Source organism: Pelodiscus sinensis, chromosome 1 (genome assembly GCF_052426305.1).
Source record: "Pelodiscus sinensis isolate ZL-2025 chromosome 1, ASM5242630v1, whole genome shotgun sequence".
NCBI classification, from domain to species: domain Eukaryota; kingdom Metazoa; phylum Chordata; order Testudines; family Trionychidae; genus Pelodiscus; species Pelodiscus sinensis.
This window is the reverse complement of record NC_143052.1, coordinates 25,319,538-25,345,240: the sequence shown is the minus strand read 5'-3', so window position 1 is coordinate 25,345,240 and position 25,703 is coordinate 25,319,538. Positions and strand designations below refer to the sequence as shown.

At 48.0% G+C, this 25,703-nt stretch overlaps 1 protein-coding gene across 1 annotated transcript in view; it reads left to right on the top strand.

Annotated features, from left to right (window-relative positions):
* Positions 1-25,703, top strand: part of FBXL13 (F-box and leucine rich repeat protein 13) — a 224,907-nt gene that overhangs the window by 21,184 nt on the left and 178,020 nt on the right. Inside the window, exons 4-7 of the mRNA XM_006137531.5 lie at positions 2,468-2,535; positions 10,152-10,306; positions 13,656-13,765; positions 23,181-23,297. Coding sequence (XP_006137593.2) covers positions 2,468-2,535; positions 10,152-10,306; positions 13,656-13,765; positions 23,181-23,297 — 450 coding nt within the window. The remainder of the gene's footprint in view (positions 1-2,467; positions 2,536-10,151; positions 10,307-13,655; positions 13,766-23,180; positions 23,298-25,703) is intronic.

Sequence of the window (25,703 nt, the reverse complement as noted above, 5' to 3'; positions counted from 1 at the left end):
AGAAATTGGAGAGGGTCCAGAGAAGAGCAATAAGAATGATTAAAGATATAGAGAATATGACCTATGAAGGAAGGCTGAAAGAATTGGGTTTGTTTAGTTTAGAAAAGGGAAGATTCAGGGGAGACATGATAGCAGTTTTCAGATATCTAAAAGGATATCATAAGGAGGAGGGAGAAAACTTGTCCATACTGGCCTCTGAGGATAGAACAAGTAGCAATGGGCTTAAACTGCAGCAAGGGAGGTTTAGGTTGGACATTAGGAAAAAGTTCCTAACTGTCAGGGTAGTCAAACACTGGAATAAATTGCCCAGGGAGGTTGTGGAATCCTCATCTCTGGAGATATTTAAGAGTAGGTTAGATAAATGTCTATCAGAGATGGTCTAGACAGTATTTGGTCCTGCCATGAGGGCAGGGGACTGGACTCGATGACCTCTCGTGGTCCCTTCCAGTCCTAGTAGTCTATGTTTCTATATTTCTTCAGTTAGCTACTTGAGTATTCTAGATTTCATTAGGTTCTGGTGATGTGAAGACATTTAACTTGTTTTAGTAATTTTTAACTTGTTCTTTTCCTATTTTAGCTTTTGGACATACCTCATTTTCAAATATATTGATTTCATTTACAACACAGAATACAAGGTGTACAGTGCTACCCTTACATTATTATTTTTATTACAAATATTTACATTATAAAATGATAAATAGAAATAGTATTTTTTTCAGTTCACTCATACAAATACAGTAGTTCAATCTCTTTATCATGAAAGTGCAATCTACAAACGTAGATTTTTTTGTTACAGAACTGCATTCAAAAATAAAACAAATATAAAACTTTAGCACCTACATGTCTATTGAGTCCCTATTCTTAATCGCCCAATTGCTGAGACAAAAACATATTTGTTTACATTAATGGGAAATAATGCTGCCTGCTTCTTATGTGTCCCGTGAAAGTGAGAACAAGTATTTGCATGGCACCTCTGTAGCTGGAATTGCAAGGTATTTGCACGCCAGATATTCTAAACATTTGTATTCCCCTTCATGCTTAGACCACCATTCCGGAGGATATGTTTTCATTCTGATGCACTCATTAAAAGAATAATGAGCTAATTAAATTTGAGACTAACTCCTTGTCCTGTGTCTCTTTTTCTGTTTTACCTGCATTCTGTCATATATTTCATGTTATAGGAGTCTTGGATGATGACCCAGCACACTTTTAATAACACTTTCACTGCAGATTTGACAAAACGCAAAGAAGATACCAATATGAGATTTTTAAGATAGCACTCGACACAAGGTTTCAGAATTTGAAGGGCTTTCCAGAATCTGAGAGGAATGAGGTATGCAACATGCTTTCAGAAGTCTTAAAAGTCCAATGTGGAAACCACAGAACCTGAACCACCAAAAACAAATGCTTACTCTGACGCAAAAAATGAACACGTATTGGTCTGCATTGCTTTGGATCAGAGTCCATTATCAGCATGGATGCATATCTCTGAAAAGATAGTTGAAGCATTAAGAACATAAGAATTTTTGTAACATATTTTTAATTTAAGTGTTATGACATTAGTTCTATCAGTGCTATGCAAATACCTGTTCTCACTTTCAGGTAATATTGTAAACAAAAAGGGGGCTGCATTATCTCTTGCAAATGTAAAGAAATGTGTTTGACTCAGCAATTGGCTGAACAAGAAGTAGACTGAGTAGATTTGTAGGCTCAGAAGTTTTACATTGCCTAATTTTCGAATGCAGTTATTTTATATACATAATTCTACGTTTGTAAGGTTAATTTTCATGTTAAAGGGACTTCACTATAGTACTTGTATTAAATGAAGTGAAATTTTTTTACAGTGCAAATATTTGAAATCAATAATATAGAGTGAGCTGTATATTCTTTGTATTCCGTGTTGAAACTGAAATCGATATATTTGAAAATGTAGAAAACTTTCAAAAATATTTAAATAAATGGTATTTTGTTGTTGTTCTTTAACAGTATGATTAATCATAATTAATGTTAATCATTTGCCAGCCCTAATAAGGTAATTAATTTCTAACAAGCCACAACATAAAATAGAAGAATTTAAAATAAAAGATAGAATGTTTCAAGCAATTAAATATGTTTTATTGTAAATGTTGAGAAAGAAATGCTGACTTTGAACTAGATTAATGCTTTCTTCATATATACAGTTCAGTTCTATATTTCAAATTCAGTGCATGTTTATTTTTTACTTTTTAACTTTATGCCTGTAAAAGCAGGTTTATTTATAGAAAGTAACTGTTAGAGGAAAAAAAGATACTTAGAAAAAATTCATAGACAGAAAATTTTAATATGCATTTCTTTCAAACGTACCATTTAATTTACATTGTTTAATATGGAAAATAAAACTTCCAGTATTTTTCGTTACTTTTTTAAGCATTCACTATGCAACAGAATTTTTAAATTTGTGTATTAATATAATGAATTATTTGTTTAGATGACTGAAGAGTTATGTGAAAAAGCATGGAACTTTTACAGCAATAACTTAAAGAAACTTTACTTTCAGTAAGTATATGTACTGTACATGGAGAATACGGAATTTTTAGGAAAAATATATTTTTTCTAGAATAAGTATGAATGTTGTCTAGAGTGGTTCACAAGTGATACCAACCTTACTGCAGATTGTTAAAAAACATTGCACAAATCCCAAACTGGGTGTGAGTTCTATACTTACATTTCACCACCTAAGTAACAAATGTAAACTCCTCAAGCACTATAAAGCCTTGACATGGAGTCACAGACCCCTTGGACATTCCAATTTATCTTGTTACCCAGACAAGCTTGACTCTTAGGGTGCAGGATCTGGGCAGGAGGTGGGGTCCAGAAGAGGAAGAGGTTGCGAGGTTTTGGAAGGAGGTAGGGTACAGTAGCAGGCTGGGAGTAGGGTAATTAAATTATTAAGCAGATTAAGCATTTCAACTTTCTCATGTTAGTTTATCAAACTTCATTTTAAATAAAATAAATATTAATTTATGTCCAACATAAAAGGTTTCAGTGTTTTCTTTATTTGTGGCAGAGGTGGGGAACCTTTTTAGGGTTGGGGGGCTACTGACCCACACAAAAATCAGTTGGGGACCACACAAGTGAGAAGCAAAAAAACTCTTCATAAACCTCCATCCCTCAATGATGTGGCCCCCAACTGAGACATCTTAGTGTGCGGGACAGGGCTGCCAATGTGTGGGATAGGGATGGGGTGCAGGATCTGGGCAGGAGGTGGAGTGCAGAAGGAGGAGAGCTTGTAAGGTCTGGGTAGGAGGTAGGGTACAGTAGCAGGCTGGGAGTAGGGTGTCTGGCCAGGAGGGAGGGTGCCGGAGCAATGTTGGATGCAGGAGCAGGTTGGGGGTAAGTGTCTGGCCTTGGGGGAGGTACAGGAGCAAGGGAGGGTGCTAGAGCAGGCTGGGGGATAGGGTGTCTGTCCAGGAGGGAGGGTGCAGGAGAAAGGGAGGCTGTCAGAACTAGCTAGGAGTTTGGGGTCTTGGTGGGGGAAGGGAGTGAGTGAGGGGGAAAGCAGTGTGGGGGTCTGGGCATAAGGGGGGATGCTTACCTGGCTTTGCTCCCCTTTGCAGCGGGGAAAGCCTCTGGTCTGCGTGCTGCTGTTCCCCCAGCAGGGTGCGAAGGGGGAGGGAGCTCTGCCACCCCCATGCAGCATGGATCTGGAGGGGGTGGTGGTGAAGAAACCCCGACCTTCCCCTCCAAACCCGGTTCGCTGCTGCCCCTCCCAGGGCTGAAGCGGTAGCTTCAAGGCGCAGAGGTCTGGGAGTGGCTCCGCCGGGTTTTACTTTGGCCCTCCCGGCAGCGGCAATGGCAGCCACTGTACCAACAAGCAGCCTGGAGGAGGAGGAAGTGGCATGGCTGTACTGGGGGCCCCAATGCACCAGAGGTAGTCCTGCGAGGGAGCAGAGGGGGCTGCGTGGCAAGCAGTGGTGGGGCACAGGGTGGCAGAGTGGCTGGAAAATGCGTTCCACCGGAAGCTGGCCTGGCTGCCTGCTGGCAAAGCTCCAATAGAGCTGCCTACACGCTCTGTGGGGGTGGGGGGAGAGGCTGCTGCACCGTGCGAGGAGCAATGGCAGTTAAAATCGGGACAGTCCCATATGATTGGTGTATGGATCCAGCAGGGAGCCTCATGTGCCTGTGAAAATTGCCTCGTGTGCCACTTATGGCACGTGTGCCGTAGTTTGCCAACCTCTGCTCTATGCATTTGTACCCATAACAATAAACATGGCTCAGTCAATAGTATGAATTCACTATTGCCCCCTAGGCTGAACAAAAAATTAAGTTAAAGTTCCCCAACATTTATAAAAAAACCCAAACAATCTATAATGCACATCTTATGTATCATCTTATGCATTAATGACACATTTGGTACCTCTCCTTGTGCTTTCCTCCAAAGCATTCTTATTCACCACCTGTTGTTATGTTTTGACTCCTGTTGTTTTCAAACACAATATCAAACACAATTGTTCAAACTATTTTATCGTGCTAAGTTGGGATGTCCTTGTACTGTCCTGGTAAAATGTATTTACATATTTCATGTGCTTTTAGCAGCGCTAGTAGTTCTGGTACCGAGTTCATATCCTGAACACTAACTTGCCAGCAAACATCTGCTTTTAATAAGGCCTGTCTGTTACTCATTGTATAATTCTTGCTACTTTGGTTCAGGTCTCAGGTCCTACACCAAGCCCATGCTTCAAGCTCTTTCTTTCTCCTATAGGCAATAACCTGCTTGCACTAAACTAAATTTTTTATAACACTAATATTAGTTTAACTATACTAACCCACAGGTAAACCAGACTGGTTTCCAGCTATGCATTTGTCAGTGATCAGTGAGGCATGGGGCTTTGGCACGAGCTGACATGTGGACTGCCAAAACACAAACACACTAAAGACACAAAGGGCTAGCCGAGTTAGTCTGTAACTGGAAAAACTTAAAAAACAACAAATAGTCTTGCAGTATCTTAGGGTATGGCTACACTACAGCGCTAATTCGAACTAACTTAGTTCGAATTAGTTAATTTGAACTAAGCTAATTCGAACTAACGCGTCTAGAACTAAAAACTAGTTCGAATTAGCGTTTTGCTAATTCGAACTAGTGTGTCCACACTGATTGGACGCAGGGGGGCATTTAAGGGCGGCTGAAACCGGTTCTGGCAGGGCATCAGGTCAGTAGTTGCTTTGTGTGGCTGCTGTCTGAGGCTATTTTAACCAGAAAGGACACTCTCTCAATGACTTAACCACCTGCATTCTGCTACAAAGACCTTTTACATCTGCACTTGAAAGGGAATCCTCTGAACTGTCATTCATGTTAAAATTCGACACCCTCCAAAAAGGAATGAACAAACACTCAAACTATCTTATCCATTACCAAGATAGCTTCCCCAATTATCACCTCGAATACCATTAACTCACAAACATCCCACTCTCCCCACCTCTAATATCATCAATTCACAGACACTTACCTTCCTTCCTTCCCCCCGCCCTGCATCCCCCTCCTGTTCTGAAATGTGATTTGTCCTTTTCATATGTGTTCATTTTTTTAAATTGTATCCTTTGGTATATATGGTTGTGACTATTTTCTTCCACTATTTGATCTGAGGAAGTGGGTCTGGCCTACGAAAGCTCATCTTGTTAGTCTTTAAAGTGCTACATTGTCCTGCATTTTGTCTGAGGCTATCTGAGGCTCGTGCTTAAAGGGACCCCCCCGGACAGCCAGTTCTCAGCTTTTCCTGCTTCCTTGCCAACCTCTCCGAGGGACAGAAAAGCGTTGGTCTCTGTGCCCGTGTGTGTCGGTGCTTCCCTTCAGAGACGCCGCCGCAGGTGGCAACATGGGAGCCACAGCTCGCCCTGCACCTTCTCGTGCACTTTCTGGACTTGCTGCTGCAAGCCTGCCACCAATGGCTCGAGGCTGCCTGGCACATCCTGGTGCACGTCAGCTCCCTGCCTCTCCGCCTGGCTGCCCTGGGGGCCGTGGAGGAGCCGCGGCGGCGCCCCGGTACCGGCGTGCCCCACCGCATCTGGTGTCTGGACACCAGCACTGACTGGTGGGACCGCATCGTCCTGGAGCGCTGGGAGGACCAACAGTGGACCCAGAATTTCAGGATGAGGAGGGACACCTTCCTGGAGCTCTGCGAGTGGCTCGCCCCTGTCCTGCCCAGAAGGGACACTTGCATGAGGCCCACCATCCCCCTCCAGAAGCGTGTGGCCATCGCCCTCTGGAAGCTCTCCACGCTGGACAGCTACCGATCCGTCGGGAACCAGTTCGGCGTGGGGAGATCCACCGTCGGAGCGTTGCTCATGCAGGTATGGCACTCGTCAGCCACCACGCCGGGGGAGGGGGGCTGCGAGGAGGGGATGGGCCGCCCCAGGGACAAAGGGGGGACGGGAAGAGGCGAATGCACCGGAGGGGTCGGTCTGTCCCGGCCGTACTACACGCCGCCAGAGGGGTTGCTTCCGGGAGTGGGACACGGGGCACTGCCAGGGCACGAACGCTCCCAGCCAGCCGGGCGCCCCACTGATTGGCGCTTTGCTGTGTCTCTCTCCGCAGGTGGTCAAGGCCATCAACCGGGTGCTGCTCCGCAGGGTGGTCCGCCTCGCCGACCCGGACGCCGTCATCCGGGGATTCGGCGCCCTCGGCTTCCCCAACTGCGGGGGGGCCATCGACGGGACGCACATCCCCATCCGTGCCCCGGAACACCAGGCGTCCCGATACGTGAACCGCAAGGGGTACTTCTCCGTGATCCTGCAGGCCATGTGTGATCACCGGGGACAGTTCACGGACATTAATGTGGGCTGGTCCGGCAAAGCACACGACGCCCGGGTGTACTGCAACTCCTCCGTGTGCCAGCGGCTGCAGGCCGGGACCTTCTTCCCCGACCGCCACATCAGGGTCGGGGACGTGGACATGCCCGTGTGCCTGGTGGGGGATGCCGCCTACCCACTGCAGCCGTGGCTGATGAAGCCCTACACGGGGCACCTCAATCCCTCCCGCCAGGCCTTCAATGCCAGGCTGACCAGGACCTGCATCGTGGTGCAGGGGGCCTTTGGGTGACTGAAAGCCCGCTTTCGATGCCTCCTCACCCGTCTGGACCTGGCCGAGCACAACATCCCTTCCGTGGTGGCAGCATGTTGTGTGCTCCACAATTTGTGTGAGCGAAAGGGGGAGGCTTTCCTGCCAGCCTGGATGGCTGAGGCTGACTGCATGGCTGGACACTACGGTCAGCCCCGCACCGCCGCCGTCCGGGAAGCCCAGCGGGGGGCCGCCCGGATCTGGGAAGCCCTGCGGGAGAGCTTCCAGGTGGAGGAGGAGGACTGACCTCTCCCTTGCATGCCCCACTGGGGCCTTCTTCCACCCTACCCCCCTTCCCCTTTCCCCTCCCTACCTACTGTAAAATAAAGACACCTGTTTTTCAAACAAAAACGTATGTTTATTTCACATAACTGGGGTGGGGGGAGGGAGGAATGAGGGTGGGAGAGGGCAGGGGGAAACCTGGGACGAGGGAGCTGGAAGGGGAGGGAAGGGAGGAAGGGAAAGGAAAGCTCAGGGGTGGGAGTCCGGCTGCCTCTTCCGTCTCGCCACACTGCGGGTCCGGGGGCGTCGATGGGGAATGGTTGTGGAGGGTGGGGCAGGAGGGACGGGGGGTGTGGAGGAAGCAGGAGCGGGAGCAGGAGGGGGAGCTGGGGGAACAGGGGGAGCAGCAGGGGGAGCAGGAGCAGGAGGAATTGGGAAGCGGTCAAGCAGGCTCTGGAGGTGGCCTCGCAGGGCATGGCCCTGTTCCTCCAGGGCCTCCAAGCTCCTCCGGCGCAGCCTCAGGTCCTCCTGGACCCAGTGGTCCTGGAGACGGAGCTGTTGCTCCAGGAACTGGAGGTGCCGCCTCTGGTAGGCTTCCTGGTTCCTGGCTCTCCTGCTTGCCCGGGTACGGGCAGCTGCTGCAGGCGGGGTGGTGCGCCCTGCAGGCCCAGGTGCTGCTCCCCTCTGCAAGGCCAGGGCCCCTGCAGGATCCCCAGCTGCTGCTCTGTGGTGGGCAAGGCCCAGGCGCACGGTCCCGGGGCTCCCTCTCGCCCCAGCCCCCCGTACACATAAGGGGAGCATGATGGTACTCACAGGTGGACGCCTCCCCGGCCTCGGACGACACAGGCGAGCGGCTCTGTGGGGTGCTTCGGGGGTCCCAGGTTCTGGGCAGGCTGCCGGCAGGCTCCTGGCTCTCGGAGCCCTCCTCCTCCTTCTCCGTCTCCTGGAGCAGTCCCTCTGCCCCAGGGTCTATCACGTCCCGGGGGGCAGGGACGGCATGAGCCCCCAGGAGGTGGTCCAGGGCGTGGACGAGGGGGCAGCCTCCGGGTCGGCCCCTGGCAGGCAGGCCCGGGAGTAGGACTGCCGCAGGTCTTTGATCTTGCAGCGCACCTGCTCCCGGCTGCGCTGGTGGCCCCTGGCGGCCAGGCTGGCAGCCATGCGGCCGTAGACTGCCGCGTTCCTGTGGCTAGTGTGGAGATCGTGGACATTGGAGACTTCCCCCCAAACCTCGATGAGGTCCACGATCTCCGCACTTGACCAAGCCGGTGCCCGCCTCTTGCGCCCCCGGGCAGGCTCCTGGGAGCCGCCAGGCTGGTCCTGGGGAGCAGTGGAGGGCTGGGTGTCCTCGGGTGGCTGGCTCATGTTGTGGCAGGTGCAGGGTCTGCTGGCTGGGTGCCGGCAGCCTTGCAACTGGCACAAACTGTATAGCCAGCCCGTGGCCCTTTAAGGGCTCCGGGGCCGGGAGGGGGGCAATAGAGTTTGCCTGGTGTTGGCCAGAGTGGCCACCAGGGCAATCTGGGAAGGGCTAGCCTCCCACTAGTTCAAATTAAGGATCTACACAGCCCTTAATTCGAACTAGCTAGTTCGAACTAGGCTTAATCCTCGTAAAATGAGGTTTACCTAGTTCGAACTAAGCGCTCCGGGGTTCGCACTAGCCGGCTTTTCAAAATGGCGGCGCCGGCTTTATGCTAATGAAGCCCGGGAAATTCAAATCCCGGGCTTCATTAGCAAGTTCGGTATGCATACATTACTCCGCTAGTTCGAACTAGCGGGGTAGTGTAGACATACCCATAATTTTATATATTTTTGTTAGTCTCTAAGGTGCAACAGGAATATTCGTAGTGGTAAAAAAAAAGTATTGTTTCTCGAGTGGAGAATAGTGATAGTGCATGTGTCTGATATATAACTATGCTCATCAGAATGGTTTAAAATCTTAGTAAAAAGCATAATAAAATTATTCCTTAATTTCAGGTTTTGCTGGCCTCTGACATTATAGTGGAGTTGGATTAGAATCATAAAATGTTATATTTACCATAGCTCTTAGCTACGTTCAATTAAATTACATTTTGCTTCCAAATAGAAGATTTTTGCAAATAAAAGTACTGTCATAAAGCCTCATTTCAGTGACCATCTTTCATGTTGCTCTGACAAAAAAAATACTGTACTCTGATTAATAAAGAATGTGTGATTCTCTGAGAAAATATTTCTTGTTGGGCTCTGAATACTTCTATGTCACTTAAGAGAGCAAGAACGTTTAATGTGTTTTCGTGGAAGGATAAAATGGTATAGATTTAAATGTTGATTTATATTTTTTCATGTTAGTTTTTATTCACATTGCCAAAGAAATGTAAATAACATTTTTAGACCATAGTTCAGCAAAGTACTTACTCATGTGCTTAAATCCACAACTGTTTGAGAAATTGCTTATACACATGCTTAACATTAAGTATGTGTTTAAATGTCATTGTTTTCATGTGCTTACTTGCCTTTTTTGGATATGGATACTTTCTTGAATCATTGAATAATCACATACTAGTTGTAGCAAATAATAAATATAATCAGTCAGATATTTTACAAACTGATGATGTAACATTAATTGAAGGTAGAAACTTTATTTAAATGGTATGGGTAGGAGGAACTATTATTGAAATACATCATCAATAAGAACTGTATTAAAAATGGCATTCATCATATAAATTCGTTTGCGCCATTAAGTTTATGTTAATAAGCTTATCTGCCATATGCTTTGAATTAAATTGCAGAGTTTTATGCATTTTATTTCAACCAGGTCTGGAACCACATTAATAAAAGTATTAACTGTGCCTTAACTTTGCAGTGCATGGATGCACTATTGTCTGTTGCAAAAAAAGTGTAAAGCGCTTGTAAAGCAGAAGATGGCTTTTGCAGGAGACTATTATGACACTAGAATAACCAGAGTAGTAGTACAGAAGTGGAGAGCTTGGGTACAATTTCGCAAGGACCAAATAGCATGTAAGTTTTACAAGCTGTTTTGCATAAACAAAAATTATAAATATAAACACACCCACCCACTCTACTAGCACATTTACTCGGTGTTGTTGCTTGGATCCTCAAGGGAAAAGTTCAGGGCTGGGCATGTGGAGGGTGCAGGAGTCAGGGTTGGGGGGGTGAGGAGGGACTCTGGGCAGGGGACTCTTATGTGTAAAGGGGTGGTCTTGAGGGCGGGGCAAAACTCTTTCCACCCCAGGGATTTGTACCATGGTTTGTTGCTCTTCCCCTTCTTGACCCTGTCAGGGAATGAGAGCAAAGTGCACAGCTTGTCTGCCCCCTGCACTCACCCAACCAGAGTGAGGAATGCAGCAAACTGCGCAGTTTCCCCATGCTCCCTGATGAAGGAGAACAGTTAGCAATGTCCCTGTACAAAATCTGAGGTGAGAGAGGAGCTTTAGCCCCAGTTGCTCTTCCTCACCAAGGGCATCTGGGGGATGGGAGACTCGGAGTTGGGGCAGTCCTGGATGGGGGGGGGGGAGTACCCCTAGCCAGCCCCTTTCACTTGCCTCATGATTCTGTCTCTTTTCTGTATGGTTTTATGAGATGCAATCCCATTCCAGGCACATCTCATTTTACTAGCACAACCAGACCTTACACTGCTTAAGTTATGATAAGAGGAAATGGAATTCCAAATTTGGTGGTCCTAGCTCTCACTGTTGAGGAAGAGTTCTTGAACAGACAGACAGACAGACAGACAGACAAACTCTCTCAAATATATAGAAGAAAAGCGTAATCGTATTTGAGCAACACAGAAGTTGTGAGTCTTTGAACTTTTGTCATGGAGCTCATTAATCGCTGTGCATAATCAGACTATGTCTAAACTACAGAGTTTTGTTGGAAAAATGGCTGTTTTTCTGACAAAACTTGAGTTATGTCCACACTGCAAGCACGTTCTTTCAACAGTAAATCAAAGAATAGAGGGCTTTTTGCGCAATTGGTAATCCTCATTCTACGAGGAAGAAGCCTTTTTGTGAAAGAGCTCTTTTGCAAAAAGGCGTGTGTGGATGGGGAAGAGGGAGTTTTTTTGGAAGAGAGGAAAGAGGAAAAAGCACAGGTGCCCTCGTGGCCATTCTGTCCATAGCAATCCCTGCTTACATGCGAGATAGCGTCCAGGCAGTCTGGATGCTATCTTTCGAAAAAGCACATCACTTTTTGATGTGCTTTTGCAGTATGGATGCTCTCCTGTGCAATAAGTTTTTTCGGAAGATCTCTTCCGAAAAGAGCTTGCACAGGAAGCCTGTAGTCTAAATGTAGCCTCAGTTATTCAAAGATTTTAGATTATTGTATTTGTACAGTGTTTGTATAGGACAAAAATAGATCTTGTATGTCTTACTGCTGAGCAAATAATTTTTTTCTCGTTTAAAAATATTTGTGGGGTTTTCAGTTAGATAAAAAATAAGACATGAAATTATTATTATTTTAGGAATATAAATAGTTTAATAGAAGATCTGTTTTTAAAACTAACATTAAAATCCTGGTTGCAGAGCTGGTTTAATTTAGGTCAAAATCTGCTGCGTGACTTCTGCATGACTTAAAAAGTTACTCAGTTATTTATAAATATTTAATTTGTAAGAGTTCTTGTGACCCAAAAACCAGCTAAATTGTTTGAAGTATTTTAAATTGTTCAGTTTATTCATTTTGAGATTTGTCACGGGGCGACTTGGTCATGTCCTCAAGTCCCCCCCCTCTGCCTCTGTGGTCCTACGCCACCCCGACCTGCTGCTCCTAGTCAGGTGTGAGTTCCCTAACCGATTTGCTCCTGTGATTACCCCAAGCGGGGCGTGAGAGGGGCCCGGGCCCTCCCTCTCTCCAGGCTCCAGCCCAGGGCCCTAAGGTGAGGGAAAATATCCGCTTTCCCCCCATCTGGCTGATGGGGCCACCTGCTGCAATTCATCAGCCCACAGGCAATCCAATTACGCCTGCCCTGGGCTACTTCCTCACCCCCGCTCACCCCAGTGTTCCATACGTTTCTTGCCGGGAGCCTGGACTCTTCTCCTCCGGGTCCCCCACCATCCTTCCCTGTCCGAAGGCCCCAGCCACCCTTATAATGCCAAGGGTGCCACTCTCCTCCTCCCGGGGCTCGACTTCTCCCCCCCCCCCCCAGTACGCCTGCGCTGGCGTCTTTTATCTCTGCTCCTCCCCAGCCCCCGCGGGCTCCATCCCCCACACCCTCACCGGTGTCGGTGTTCACTTGTGCCAGCGCCTCCCCCAGTGAATCAGCTGGGGTGCCGGCCAAGCTTTTGACTGTGCGGCATGCTCCTATCGCTGCCGCAGCCTCCCCTGTCTGTACCCTGGCGGCGTGGCTTGCGCCTGATGCCTCCGTGGCCTCCCCTACGGCATGGGGCACCAGTTCGTCCCCCTCTGGCTCCCAAAAGGGGCTGAAGGTAGTGCGGGGTTGCATCACCCCGTCACAAGGTTCAATACAATTCAGTTTGGGTGTGTGAAAACCAACATAAATTTAGTGTGAATATTTTTAGGATATAATTAAAATATCAAAACTGAACAATTAAGAATTCTTCTTGCAGGAGGATTCTTAACTTAAAACAAATAGTCCCATTCAGGTTATGTCTAGACTGCAGAGCTTTCCTGGGATACCAGAGGTATCCCGGAAAAGCTCTGCCACGTCCAAGGAAAGCGTCCGCTTTTCCAAAAAAAAATGTCGGAAAAGCGGACGTGTTTTTTCAGCATCCCTGTAAATCTCGTTATATGAGGAAGAAAGGATGTTCTGAAAGAGGATTTTTTCCTGAAATTTGGCCCTGTGTAGACAGTCCACATTTCAGAAATGCCTCTTTCAGAAATAAATCGGAAAATGATACATAATTTGCGTACCACAAATTGCGTTTGTTTTTCCGATTTATCTTTGTAGTGTAGACATAGCCTCAGATAAATGTGACTACTCATATGAGCAAGAGCTATTGGAATGAGTTAGGGTGTGTCTAGACAGCACCCTTCTGTTGGAATAAACTATGCAATTTGCGCTATGCAAATTGAGTACCTTATTCCGAGTCTAGGTTGAAAGAGCTTATTTTGAAATTTGGCACTGTGTAAAGATGCGGTGTTGCTATTTCGGGATACTTCTAGTCCCGTAGCAGGAGGCTTCTGGGTACACATCTGGCTCTGTCGATCTGTCTCCTCACTTCCTCGTGTGGGTATCGCAGTTTACAGAATGCTTGTTGAAGATCTTGTAGGTGTAGGTCTCTGTCTGAGGGGTTGGAGCATATGCGGTTGTACCTCAGTGCTTGGCTGTAAACAATGGATCGTGTGGTGTGTCCGGGATGGAAACTTTTGTAATGAAATACATTTTTTCTAGTGGCAGCAATGAGGATACAAAAGGTCTTTAATGACAATTTGAAGAAAATTATCCTAAGGGCGTGGCATGCAGAGGCTCAGAGTTCCGCAAAAACAAAAGCATATTTTGAGGTACATTACATAGAATTTTAAATATAACATGCTGAATGATTAAAGAATATACTTCTATGAACTGATGCTGTTCTGGGAAAGTAATCTTATGCACATAAAATAAAAATGAGCCATTCTACCATACTATTGCCACCACACCAGTTATTTAGTACTTTAGTAACACTGTATTTTCAAGGCACTGTGCAAACAATTTGTGAAACATAAAACTCTATTAATGAATGCTGGAATTGCTTTGCAGGGTTGCAGTTTTTATGTTTTTTTAAAATTATCTTCTTCGTCGAGTAGTGTCCCCGAGGGTGCTCCACTCGAGATGCTGGGCTTGTCCCGGCGCCGCAAACGGAGAAACTTCCTTAGCAGTAGCCCTGCCGGCCCGCACATATGCTCCTGATGCCTCACGCTGTTCGAGCCGTTACAGCTAAGCGTGGGCTGGCTCGTCAGTTTCCTTTCAACCGTCCGCAGCCACAGCTGGACCTAGGACGCGCCCCCTCTCCGGCCTGAGGAGAAAAGGGAGTTTTACTTTAGAGTTGTTAATTGCCACTTGGCAGTTTATAGTTAGTGTAGTTGTTAATAGTTAGTAGTTAGTTAGTTTCAAAATCTCTGTTTTCCCGTCCTAAGTTATAGTTGTGTTAATAGCCAAAAAAAAAAAAAAAGAACTGTTTATTGTGCTGGCAATCTACAAGGATTATGCCTGGGTTTAAGAAATGTGTGCAGTGTCAGGATGCAATGCCCGACTCAGATGGGCACTCGCGCTGTGTCAAATGTCTGGGGGATGGGCACATTCCGACGAAGTGCCCTCACTGCATGAAACTGACAGCCCGCGCTAGACGCGATCGCGAAATGCGGCTAAGAATTCTTTTATTCAATAAAGCCCTCTAGGCTGAGTCCAGCGCTCCGTCTCCTGCTGACCCTGGGACTCACTCGGCTCGTTCACCAACTAAAGAGCCCAACAAGTCCGGTGAATTACCTCAGCGACGAAGTGCCGGGGACAGACCGGGTACCTCTGGCTCCCTGACAAGGCACCCGACAGACAAGATGGGTAAAGGCCGTAGTGCCTCAGCCCCGAGTCTTGCCTGTCCCAAAGACCCGATCCGGCTTCCTTGTAAAGGGCCGCGGGCAGAATTGGCGCCGGCAACGGCTCTAAGAGCCACCTTGCAGCCAGCAATGGCGGCCCTGGCACCAGCTGATGCCGCACATGCGCAGCCGATCACGATCCTGCTGGCACCCATGCTGGCAGCGCCGGCTGCTGAGTCTGTGATCCTCACGGTGCTGCAAGCACCAGCGTCGACCCCCGCACCGCAGGCGAGCATCGGCACCACATAGCCCTCTGCACCGCAGCCTCCTCCGGCACCGGCACAGCTTCCAGCTCACACGGCACCACTGATTCAACAGGGCAGCCATTCGACTGGGGCTACACCACTCCAAATGGCATTGTCTTCCCCCATTGATCATTCGGTGCCAACTGAGTCCCTACAGAGGTCAAGGCGTGTCCGAACTCCTTTCCTCACGCCTGACCGAGCTGGTTTCTCTCCGGGTCCCTGGTCTCCAGCTTCATCTTGTTCGGAGAACCATCATGCTTCCCATTATGGCTCCACTAGGAATCACTACCATAGATCACCTCGTCGATCACCTCATCGATCACCATCATGTCGTCACTACTGCTGCCGCGATGAACGGCTCTACTCCTGCTATTCTTGTTCTCCATCCCGTCTTTATGGTAGATCTATCTCACCGAGATCCTCGAGACGCTTGAGATATTCACACCGATATGATGCGCCCAGAGCCTACTCTCCTAGGAGCCCCTCGGCGCACCGTCAGAGATATGATCATTATTATGATGACCGCCTACCTTCTCATAGCACGCAATACCTGCGCGTACGGTCTCCCTGACACACTAGTCCAGTGCCTCTGCCTCACGCTCCTTCGCCAGCCGTTCCATCAGCACCTGCGGAGGACATTGTCTCAATTTCGAATCAGGACGAGCATGAGGACAACTATACACCGAACAGGGAACCACTGACCCCTGGGTCTCCGGCCAACTATTCATCATCATCTCCGGACGATGCTGTCTTCCTTGGGAAGCTATCTCCCATGGAAGATCATAAACAATTTCAAGAGCTCTTTGCGAGGGTTGCGCAGTCTCAGGGTATTCAGACTACGGACGTACAGCAAAAGCAACACCCCTTGTTAAATAATCTGTAGTCGTCACAGAAATCGAAATTGGCTCTGCCCTTTGATGACGCGATCTTGGAAATCGCAAATGATATGTGGCAGACCCCTGCTGCTTCTTTACCGACTAACAAGAGGTCAGATAAGAAATATTTCATAAACCAAAAGTGTATGGACTTTTTGTTTACACATCCCCAGCCCAACTCCCTCGTTATGGACGCCGCCCAACAGAGATCAAAGACGGCTCAAAATAAAAATATTGCAAGTGACAAAGAGGCTAAGCGCCTGGACATTTTAGGTAGAAAAGTATATTCTTCTGCCACTGCAATTCTCCGAATGTGTAATTACGCGGCTCCCCTTGCGAATCATGACTTTGACAATTATTCGAAATTAGTCCCTCTTTTAGAGCACCTACCAGACTCTAAGTGCCAAATCTTAAGGGCAGTAATACAGGAGGGCTACGCAACGGCCAGAATAGCATTGCAGATTGCCCTGGACACAGCTGATGCAGCAGCTAGAGCCGCAGCTACTGCTATAGTTATGCCTCGTGGGTCCTGGTTACACCAAGCCGCTGCTCCGAAAGAGTTGTTAAACAGGTAGAAGACTTACCTTTTGATCGTCAGTCTCTCTTTGCCTAGTCCACTGATCAGGTGTTCCACTCGGGCAAAGACTCCCGTACGACACTTAAAACGCTTGGGATGTATACGCCTCCATATAAGCGTAAGAGGTATATGCCCTATAACAAACAGAGACCTTTCTCTTATGCAACATTCCATGCCAAACCATATGAGCAGCAGAGGCCAAGACAACGCCAGCAGAAACGAAGACAACAGCCTGGCAAAACATCTGGTCATCAGCAGGGCCGGCAACAAGTTTGATGCCTCGGTCGAGGGACTGCGTACCACCCCTTTGCTGGGAGTGTCACACAACCAGAGAGCTTTGTTCCATCATCGGCTGAGGCCTTATCAGCTTCGCTGGTCTCTGATTTCTACCGACCGCTGGGTCACCGACATAGTTGTTTCAGGATATGCCATCCCTTTCAACTCAATCCCCCCCCACTCCTCTCCCTCCCCGTCCCTTTTCAGGGACCCCTCTCATGAGAATCTTCTACAGCAAGAGGTGTTTCGACTACTTACTATAGGAGCGGTGGAGAGGGTACCCATTCAGTTTCGGGGGAGAGGCTTCTTCTCCTGGTACTTCCTCACTCAGAAGAAATCAGGAGGTTGGAGGCCTATCCTGGACCTACGTCGACTCAACCGTTACCTGCGGAAACAAAAATTCAAAATGGTCACGTTAGCATCCATCATTCCGGCTCTTGACAAAGGGGATTGGTTTGCGTCCCTCGACTTACAGGACGCTTATTTCCACATAGCGATTCATCCGGCTCACAGGCGATTCCTTCGTTTCGTGATGGGTTCAGACCATTACCAATACCAAGTGCTACCCTTCGGCCTGTCAGCAGCGCCACGGGTGTTTTCCAAAACCCTGGCGGTGGTAGCTGCCTACCTTCGATGCCTCAGTATCACAATCTTCCCGTACCTCGACGATTGCCTACTAAAGGCCCCTACTCGCAAGGAGACTACATGGGCAGTGACCACTACCACAACGGTGTTCGAGGCGTTGGGACTCATAATCAACTTCGGCAAATCATCCCTGACTCTGAGCCAGGACTTGGAGTTTATCGGCGCAAGGCTCGATGCACTGAGTGCAAGGGTATATTTACCCACAACAAGGTTCGAGTTGATTCGGGATCTGGTGCAGATGGTGTCAGTTGCTCCCAGATCCTGCATACTTACATGTCTACAGCTGCTCGGACATATGGCTGCCACCACATATGTGGTGTCACATGCGAGACTGCACCTACGCAGCCTCCAACATTGGCTTTTCACGGTGTACACACCAGGGGTACACACCGTGAACAAAACAGTATCCATCCCCAAACACGTCAGGACTTCACTAGCATGGTGGGACAACCCCAAAAATCTGCTATCAGGGGTCCCCTTCCACGCACAAAGGCCCATGGTACAAATCACAACAGATGCTTCTTTGATCGGTTGGGGGGTCCATCTGCAAGACCATCAAGTTCAGGGGTTCTGGACGTCACAAGAGTCCCTTGAACACATACATTTCCTCGAACTGCGAGCTGTATTCAACGTATACAGGCACTTCCTCCAGAGGATTCGGGGTCTTGCGGTCCACATTCTCACCGACAATATATGCACGGTGTACTATATCAACAGGCAAGGCGGGGCACATTCACGATCCCTTTGTGTGGAGGCCATACGGCTGTGGAACTGGGCGATCCATCACGAGGTAACCCTTACCGCATCGTACCTTCCAGGCAAAGACAATATCATAGCCGATGCCCTCAGCAGACATTTCCTTCCCCAACACGAGTGGGAGTTACACAACAAAGTGGTTCGAGGTCTTTTCCATCTCTGGGGGTTCCCGAGTATAGACCTCTTTGCCACGCATCACAACAAAAAGTGTCATCATTATTGCTCACGAGCGGGCATAGGCACGAATTCCTTGGGAGATGCTCTCCTGCTCAATTGGGGTCATCATCAGCTACTCTATGTGTTTCCACCTCTCCCTCTTATTCCGAGGGCGCTAGAGAAGATAGCGATGGAGGGCGCAACAGTGATATTCATAGCACCCTTTTGGCCCCGACAGACCTGGTTGATGCAATTGTCGAGAATGTCGGTCGCTCGGCCGCGACGACTACCACTGCTGCCCAATTTGCTGTCTCAACGGCACGATTCGATGGTGCATACGAGCATCGAGCGCATGCACCTCACAGCATGGCTCCTAACTGGTTTCAGCCGCCAGAAATGACGTGCTCTCAAGAAGTAAAACATGTACTGATAAATAGCAGACGCCATAGCACCCGCAAATCCTACACTTACAAATGGCATCGATTCCAAATGTGGTGCCTGGAGAGGGGTTTTGACCCTCTCTCTTTACCAGTGCAGCAAGCTTTGGACTACATCTGCCACCTGAAGGCAGAGGGGTTAGCAAATGCTTCATTGAAAGTTCACTTGGCAGCAATCTCGGCTTTCCGCCCTCCCTTCGAGGGACATTCATTGTTCACTCATCCGTTAGTTAAAAGATTCCTAAAGGGACTCAAGAATCTATATCAGACCTACACGACCCCACCGGAGCCGTGGGACTTAGCCTTGGTACTGAATGTGCTAACTCGTCCACCCTTTGAGCCGTTAGCAACTTGCAACTTGCGCATGCTCACGATGAAAGTGTCATTCCTTCTGGCAATTACATCAGCTCGCCGAGTTAGTGAATTGGCAGTTCTTTCGGCCGATCCACCGTACACAGTTTTCTCTGCACAGGGGGTGATACTTCGCGTCCACCCCCCCATTCCTTCCGAAGGTAAATTCCCCTTTCCATATAAACGAGCCCATAAGCCTGCCAACGTTCTATCCAAAACCTCATTCTTCGCCAGAAGACTCACGTCTACATACCCTCGACGTCAGACGGGCACTGGCCTTCTATCTGCACAGAACACGTGCCTTCAGGAAGTCGCGGCATCTTTTTATGGCTACGGCGGAACGTTCTAAAGGCCAACAGCTCTCCACACAACGTATTTCCAACTTGATTACCTCCTGCATCATACGTTGTTATGCCCTACAGCACGAACCCTTACCAGCACGGCCTTGCGCTCATTCCACCAGAGACATGGCTGCATCTACTGTGTACCTTAAAGGGGTATCCTTACAGGACATATGCCGTGCAGCAACTTGGTCATCTGCTTTCACCTTCGCCAAGCACTATGCCCTTGCGAAAATCTTGAAGAATGATTCAGCAGTGGCGCAAGCAGTCTTGACCACAGCACAGAGACCATAAATCCGAAGCACGCCAATAGTGCTGGACCACTACTGTGTACTCACCTCGAGTGGAGCACCCTCGGGGACACTACTCAACGAAGAAGAGAGAGTTACTCACCCTGTGCAGTAACGTCTGTTCTTTGAGATGTGTGTCTCCGTGGGTGCTCCACGACCCACCCACCTCTCTGCTTCGGAGCTTTTGTTTATCTCTTTTCAGATGCTTCTGGTTGGGAGGAAACTGACGAGCCGGCCTGTGCTCAGCTGTAACGGCTCGAACGGCGTGAGGCAGCAGGAGCGCATGTGAGGGCCGGCAGGGCTACTGCTAAGGAAGTTTCTCTGTTTGCGGCGCCGGGACGAGCCCAGCACCTCGAGTGGAGCACCCACAGGGACACACATCTCGAAGAACAGACGTTACTGCACAGGCTGAGTAACTCTCTCTTCTTAAACTTTCACCTCTAAAAATATGTTCTAAGTGCTTCTATTATTTGTGGTATTCTAATCACAAGAGAATTTTTCCATCAACAGAATGCTTTTCAACTGCAATTAATAGGTATCTTAATATTGTTAAAAAATGTAGGCCAGTTTAAGCAAAGCTGAGCCAAGGAGGTGTCAGGCACTCCTCTCTATGCTGTTACCTCCAGAGGCTCAGACAGCATTGCTGTCTCTGCTTTTAGTATGTTTGTCTGCATTACAATATTTTCTGGTGTTTGAATATGATTCTGAAGATACAAGTTAACTGACATGATTTAACATGATTTAACATTCACTGTAAATGAGGGAGTTGTGGTGTGTGTCAGAGTGCAGGCTGTGGCTGGGAATTAAGAGTTTGGGGTGCTGGAGAGGTCTCTTGGCTGGGTCAGGAGGTTAAGGAGTTTGAGGGATGAAGGCTCTAGCTGAGAGTGTGGGCTCTGGAGTGGGCTCGGGGATGAAGAGTTTAGGTTGCGGGGGGAAGCTCAGGGCTGGGGCAGCAGATTGGAGTGTGGGGTCTTGGCGGTGCTTATTATGCTCCTAGGAAGTGGCTGCCTATTCCCTGCATCTCCTAGGTCAGAGGTGGGAAATAATTTTTAAAAGCGGGCCACTTCAGAAATTTGTGAAGTGGCCCTGGGCCACCCCAGAAATTTGTGAAGTGGCCCTGGGCCACCCCAGAAGGGGCAGGGCTTCAAACAGAAGGGGCGGAGCCAAGAGACTTCTTGTGCTCCCCCACCCACAGACCCTGATTGGTCTGGGTATGGGGGAGCACGTGAAGTTTTGCCTTCCCATCCCAGTGCCTAGAGAGAATCGCCAGCTATTTAAAAACAGCTGGTGGTTCTCTCTAGGTGCTGTAGCAGGAGGAGACTTTGTGTGCTCCCCTTTACCTCTGGGCCAATAAGAGCCTAGAAGCAGGAAGAGTGCACAAAGTCCCTTACCCTCTGCCCCCACCCTGCCAGGGTGTGTGGCAGCAGGGAAAGAAAAGCTGGCTGATTTAAAACAGCCGGTGATTCCCTCTGATAGCACACGCCTCTGGCGGTGGGAGGAGACTTCACATGCTCCCCTGTCCCCAGGTCTCAATTGGCCTGGGGGCAAGGGAGCAGCAAGGCAGCCGTGGGCTGGATCCACCGGGTTGATGGACTGGATCTGGCCTTTGGAGGTTGTCTTGCCCACCCCTGCCCTAAGTGCATGGATAGACAAGGAAGCTCTGCAATGCACTGCCCTGCTCTTATGCCAGCAGACACCGTCTCCCACAGCTCCCGTTGGTCACAGTTCTCAGTCAATGGGAACTGTGGAGCAGGCATTTGGGGCAGGGCCAGTTCCCAGAGCCTCCCCATTTCTGACCATGTGCCCAGGGAATGCAGGGACCTGGCAGCTGCTTCCAAAAGCAGTGCAGAGCCAGGACAGCTAGAGAGCCTGCCCCAGGCTCCCCTGTACCACCGATTAGACTTTTAACAGCCTGTTTGGCAGTGCCTAGTAAACTTAATTGTAATTTGATCTAGACTTCACTGACTGCTAAGTCATCTAACTTGACTCTTGACAGTCTTGTTCAAATGTTAGTTAACAGATATAGAAGGTATGAATCCTATGTGGGAAGTTTTAATTTCCATGTAGTTCCACTAATGGGAATACCTGGGGTGAGAGACACCATTAATTGACTTCTTGGCTGCTCTAGCCATGAGCCTTTTTCAGACAGCAGTTTTGGAAAGTCTGGGCTTCTTAAAGCTTCCTGCAGGAACTGCAGGTACTTTGCAATAGCAACCTTTTTATCCTCTTCACATATTTTAATCCCGAGATATTCTGTTGCTATTTACCTTATCCAGTAGTAAATTTAACCTATTTTGGAATGGAACACCAGAACTGTATACATTGGGACCAGTACCCCAATATACCACAGTTGGATGTGCTTCAGTAGCATTGTGAATCACGAGGCTGCCTTAGTTGCATTGTGAACCACAAGTTTGCAAAATGTGTCTTTTAACCTATTAAGGCACACCTACGTATGTATTCTTATTATTAGAGAATATCTCCTCTTTTCTTTTTCTTTTTTTTAAAATTCCTGCAATATATCCTTCCCGTATGAAAAGTAGTTTCTCTTAGAAAGGTAAGATAACGTATTAGAGAAAAGATTATAAATACTCCTTTCTCAATTATATCAAATGTGGTTATTGATGCTTTCATTTTTTATTTCTTTTAATTATATTACCAAGTCTGTTCAGGCTCCTTCTTCTTCTTCCATGCTCGCAGTTTCCCTTTCAGCTGCAATTTTTGGCCAGTCTGCCACTTCAGTTACCATTTTTTGTTGAATACATTGAGACACTAATCCTACAAAGGATTTGAGGAATAAACGCACAGAGATGGAGTCTTTGCAGAACGGGGCTTTAAATTACTGGAAAGCTTGATTTAGGCCCTGATCCTATAGCCCTGAAGTCATTAAAAAGCTCTCATTCCCTTCCATGGTACCTGGACAGGCTTTTATTTATTATAATAAAAAAATAAAAAAGCAAGAGAGATACAAACTGCTCATGAGGGAAAGATCCAATCTAAAACTACCGCTTTTCCCATCTGTTCTTCCCAATCTGCCTTCCCATTGTTCTTTGGTTTGTCTTGCTTTCTTCTTCCCCTTCTCTTTTATACAGCAAATAACTAAATTTCTACTGCACTGTATATTCAAACTAGTATTTAACAGATATGCTAAAATGCACAGTACTCTGTACACGTATTTGTCAAACACTTCATGAACTTCATCATGAGATTGTTGGAGTCATATTCATTATTATTTTTTAAACAGATGTTTAAATCTATGAATTAAAAAACTAATTGAATTTAGAAATGATATATTGTACTTTTATAATATTTCAGAGCATATTCAGTTCATAAGTAAAGATGGCACTTTCATTTGGATAAGGATAATTATAATTCTCCTGTGTTATTTTTTTCAGCGTTTGGTAAAGGGAGACCAGGAAGAATGTTTTGAAAAACAGGATTATGAACAATATTCTTCTTCAGAAACAGTTAAAGATGAAATGTCAAATATACAGGAACGAGCAATATTGCAGGTTGCTAAAAGTTTGTGTAATTGATAGAGTTGTATTTGATACAGTGTTTAAAGAAAATGACTGAAGTATCTGTTAGTGATCATGGCACTTTTAGCCAGTAAATGATGAGGTATACAAACTCACACTGACTAGGAAAGGGTTAATGAATTGCTGTGGGCTGTCAGTTTTACCCTGCTGCATCACCAGCAGGTAGCAGCACTAGAGGGAGGGGTTAAAAATGAAGAGCCCAGGACCTGGTGAGGAAGGAGAGCAGACCTCCACTCTTATTTCATGAGAAGAGCCTACTTTAGAGACTGATACTTGCCAGGACCTCCCTGAGGAAAGGTAGGCTGTGATTTGTTATCAGTGCCTTGCTTGTTGTTGCTGGGTAAGACAGCTGCAGGTGGTACCCCACCTGAAATAGAAGATAGCCAAATGAAAACCTCTAACTGGGGACCTTGCAGATGTTGGGTTGCTAATTTAGCACCTGAAGGAGCATATTCTTCATGCAGCATTATCAGGGTATGTCTACACTACAAAGTTAATTCGAACTAAAGTTTGAATTAGCTTTGATAGGCGCTACACTAGCACTCCGCTAGTTCGAACTTAATTCGAACTAGCGGAGCGCTTAGTTCAAATTAGGTAAACCTCATTCTACAAGGACTAAGCCTAGTTCGAACGTACTAGTTCGAATTAAGGGGTGTGTAGCCCCTTAATTCGAACTAGTGGGAGGCTAGCCCTCCCCAGCTTTCCCTGGTGGCCACTCTGGTCAACACCAGGGAAACTCTATTGCCCCCCTCCCGGCCCTGGATCCCTTAAAGGGGTACGGGCTGGCTACGATACCTGTGCCAGGTGCAAGCCTGTCAGCACCCAGCCAGCAGACCCTGCACCTGGCACGGCTCAAGCCAGCCACCCAATGCCCCCCAGCCCTCCCCCTCTTCCCGGGACCAGGCTGGCGGCTCCCGGGAGCTTGCCCGGGACCGCAAGAGGCGGGCACCCGCCTGGTCTAGTGCGGACATCATGGACCTCGTCCACGACCTCCGCACTAGGCACAGGAAAGTGGCCGTCTAGGGCAGGAGAGCTGCCAGCCTGGCCACCCAGGAGCAGGTGTGCATGAAAATCAAGGTGGTCCTCTGAGACCCCCGACCCTGAGCCCTGAGCTTACAATGGCCGTACTGGGTCAGACCAAAGGTCCATCTAGCCCAGTAGCCTGTCTGCCGACAGCGGCCAACCTTAGGGACCCTGGAGGGGATGGACCGAAGACAGTGACCAAACCATGTGTCTCGTGCCATCCCTCTCCAGCCTTCCACAAACTTTGGGCAGGGACACCACTCCTACCCCCTGGCTAATAGCACTCCATGGACCCAACCTCCATGACTTGATCTCACTTCTCTTTAAACTCTGTTCTAGTTCTAGCCTTCACAGCCTCCTGCAGCAAGGAGTTCCACAGGTTGACTCTTTGTTTTGTGAAGAACAACTTTCTGTTACTAGTTTGAAGCCTGCTGCCCATTCCAGGTATGTCTACACTACCCTCCTAATTCGAACTAGGAGGGTAATGTAGGCATACCGCACTTGCAAATGAAGCCCGGGATTTGAATTTCCCGGGCTTCATTTGCATGAAGGCGGCCGGCGCCATTTTTAAATGCCGGCAGTTCGAACCCCGTGCCGCGTGGCTACACGCGGCACGGAGTAGCTAGTTCAGATTAGGCTTCCTAATCAGAACTGGCTGTACTCCTCATTCCACGAGGAGTACAGCTAGTACTGATTAGGAAGCCTAATCTGAACTAGCTACTCCGTGCCGCGTGTAGCCGCGCGGCACGGGGTTCGAACTGCCGGGATTTAAAAATGGCGCCGGCCGGCTTCATGCAAATGAAGCCCGGGAAATTCAAATCCCGGGCTTCATTTGTAAGTGCGGTATGCCTACATTACCCTCCTAGTTCGAATTAGGAGGGTAGTGTAGACATACCCTCCTTTCCTTTGGTGTCCTCTAGTCCTTCTATTATGGGAACTAGTGAAGAACTTTTCTTTATGCACCCTCTCCACCCCACTCATGCTTTTATAGACCTCTATCCTATCCCCCCTCAGTCTCCTCTTTTCTAAACTGAAAAGTCCCAGTCTCTTTAGCCTCTCTTCATATGGGACCTCTTCCAAACCTCTGATCATTTTAGTTGCCCTCCCCTCTCCCACCCTCTCTCTTCCCCTCTCCCACCTCCTTTTCCCAGTCTCCCTGAGTTTTGTTCAATAAAGAGAGATTCTATTTTTGACCACACGTTTTCTTTATTTTGTACATCAGGAAGGGGGGCTAGGGAAGGGTAAGTGGAAGGAGGTGAGGGAGAAATGGGGTACGAGCCCCCGATGGAGAGGACTGGGCTGGCTCTGCCGGCTTCTGGGGGTGGAAGCTCTCCTGCAGCTCCCCAATTGCCCCCT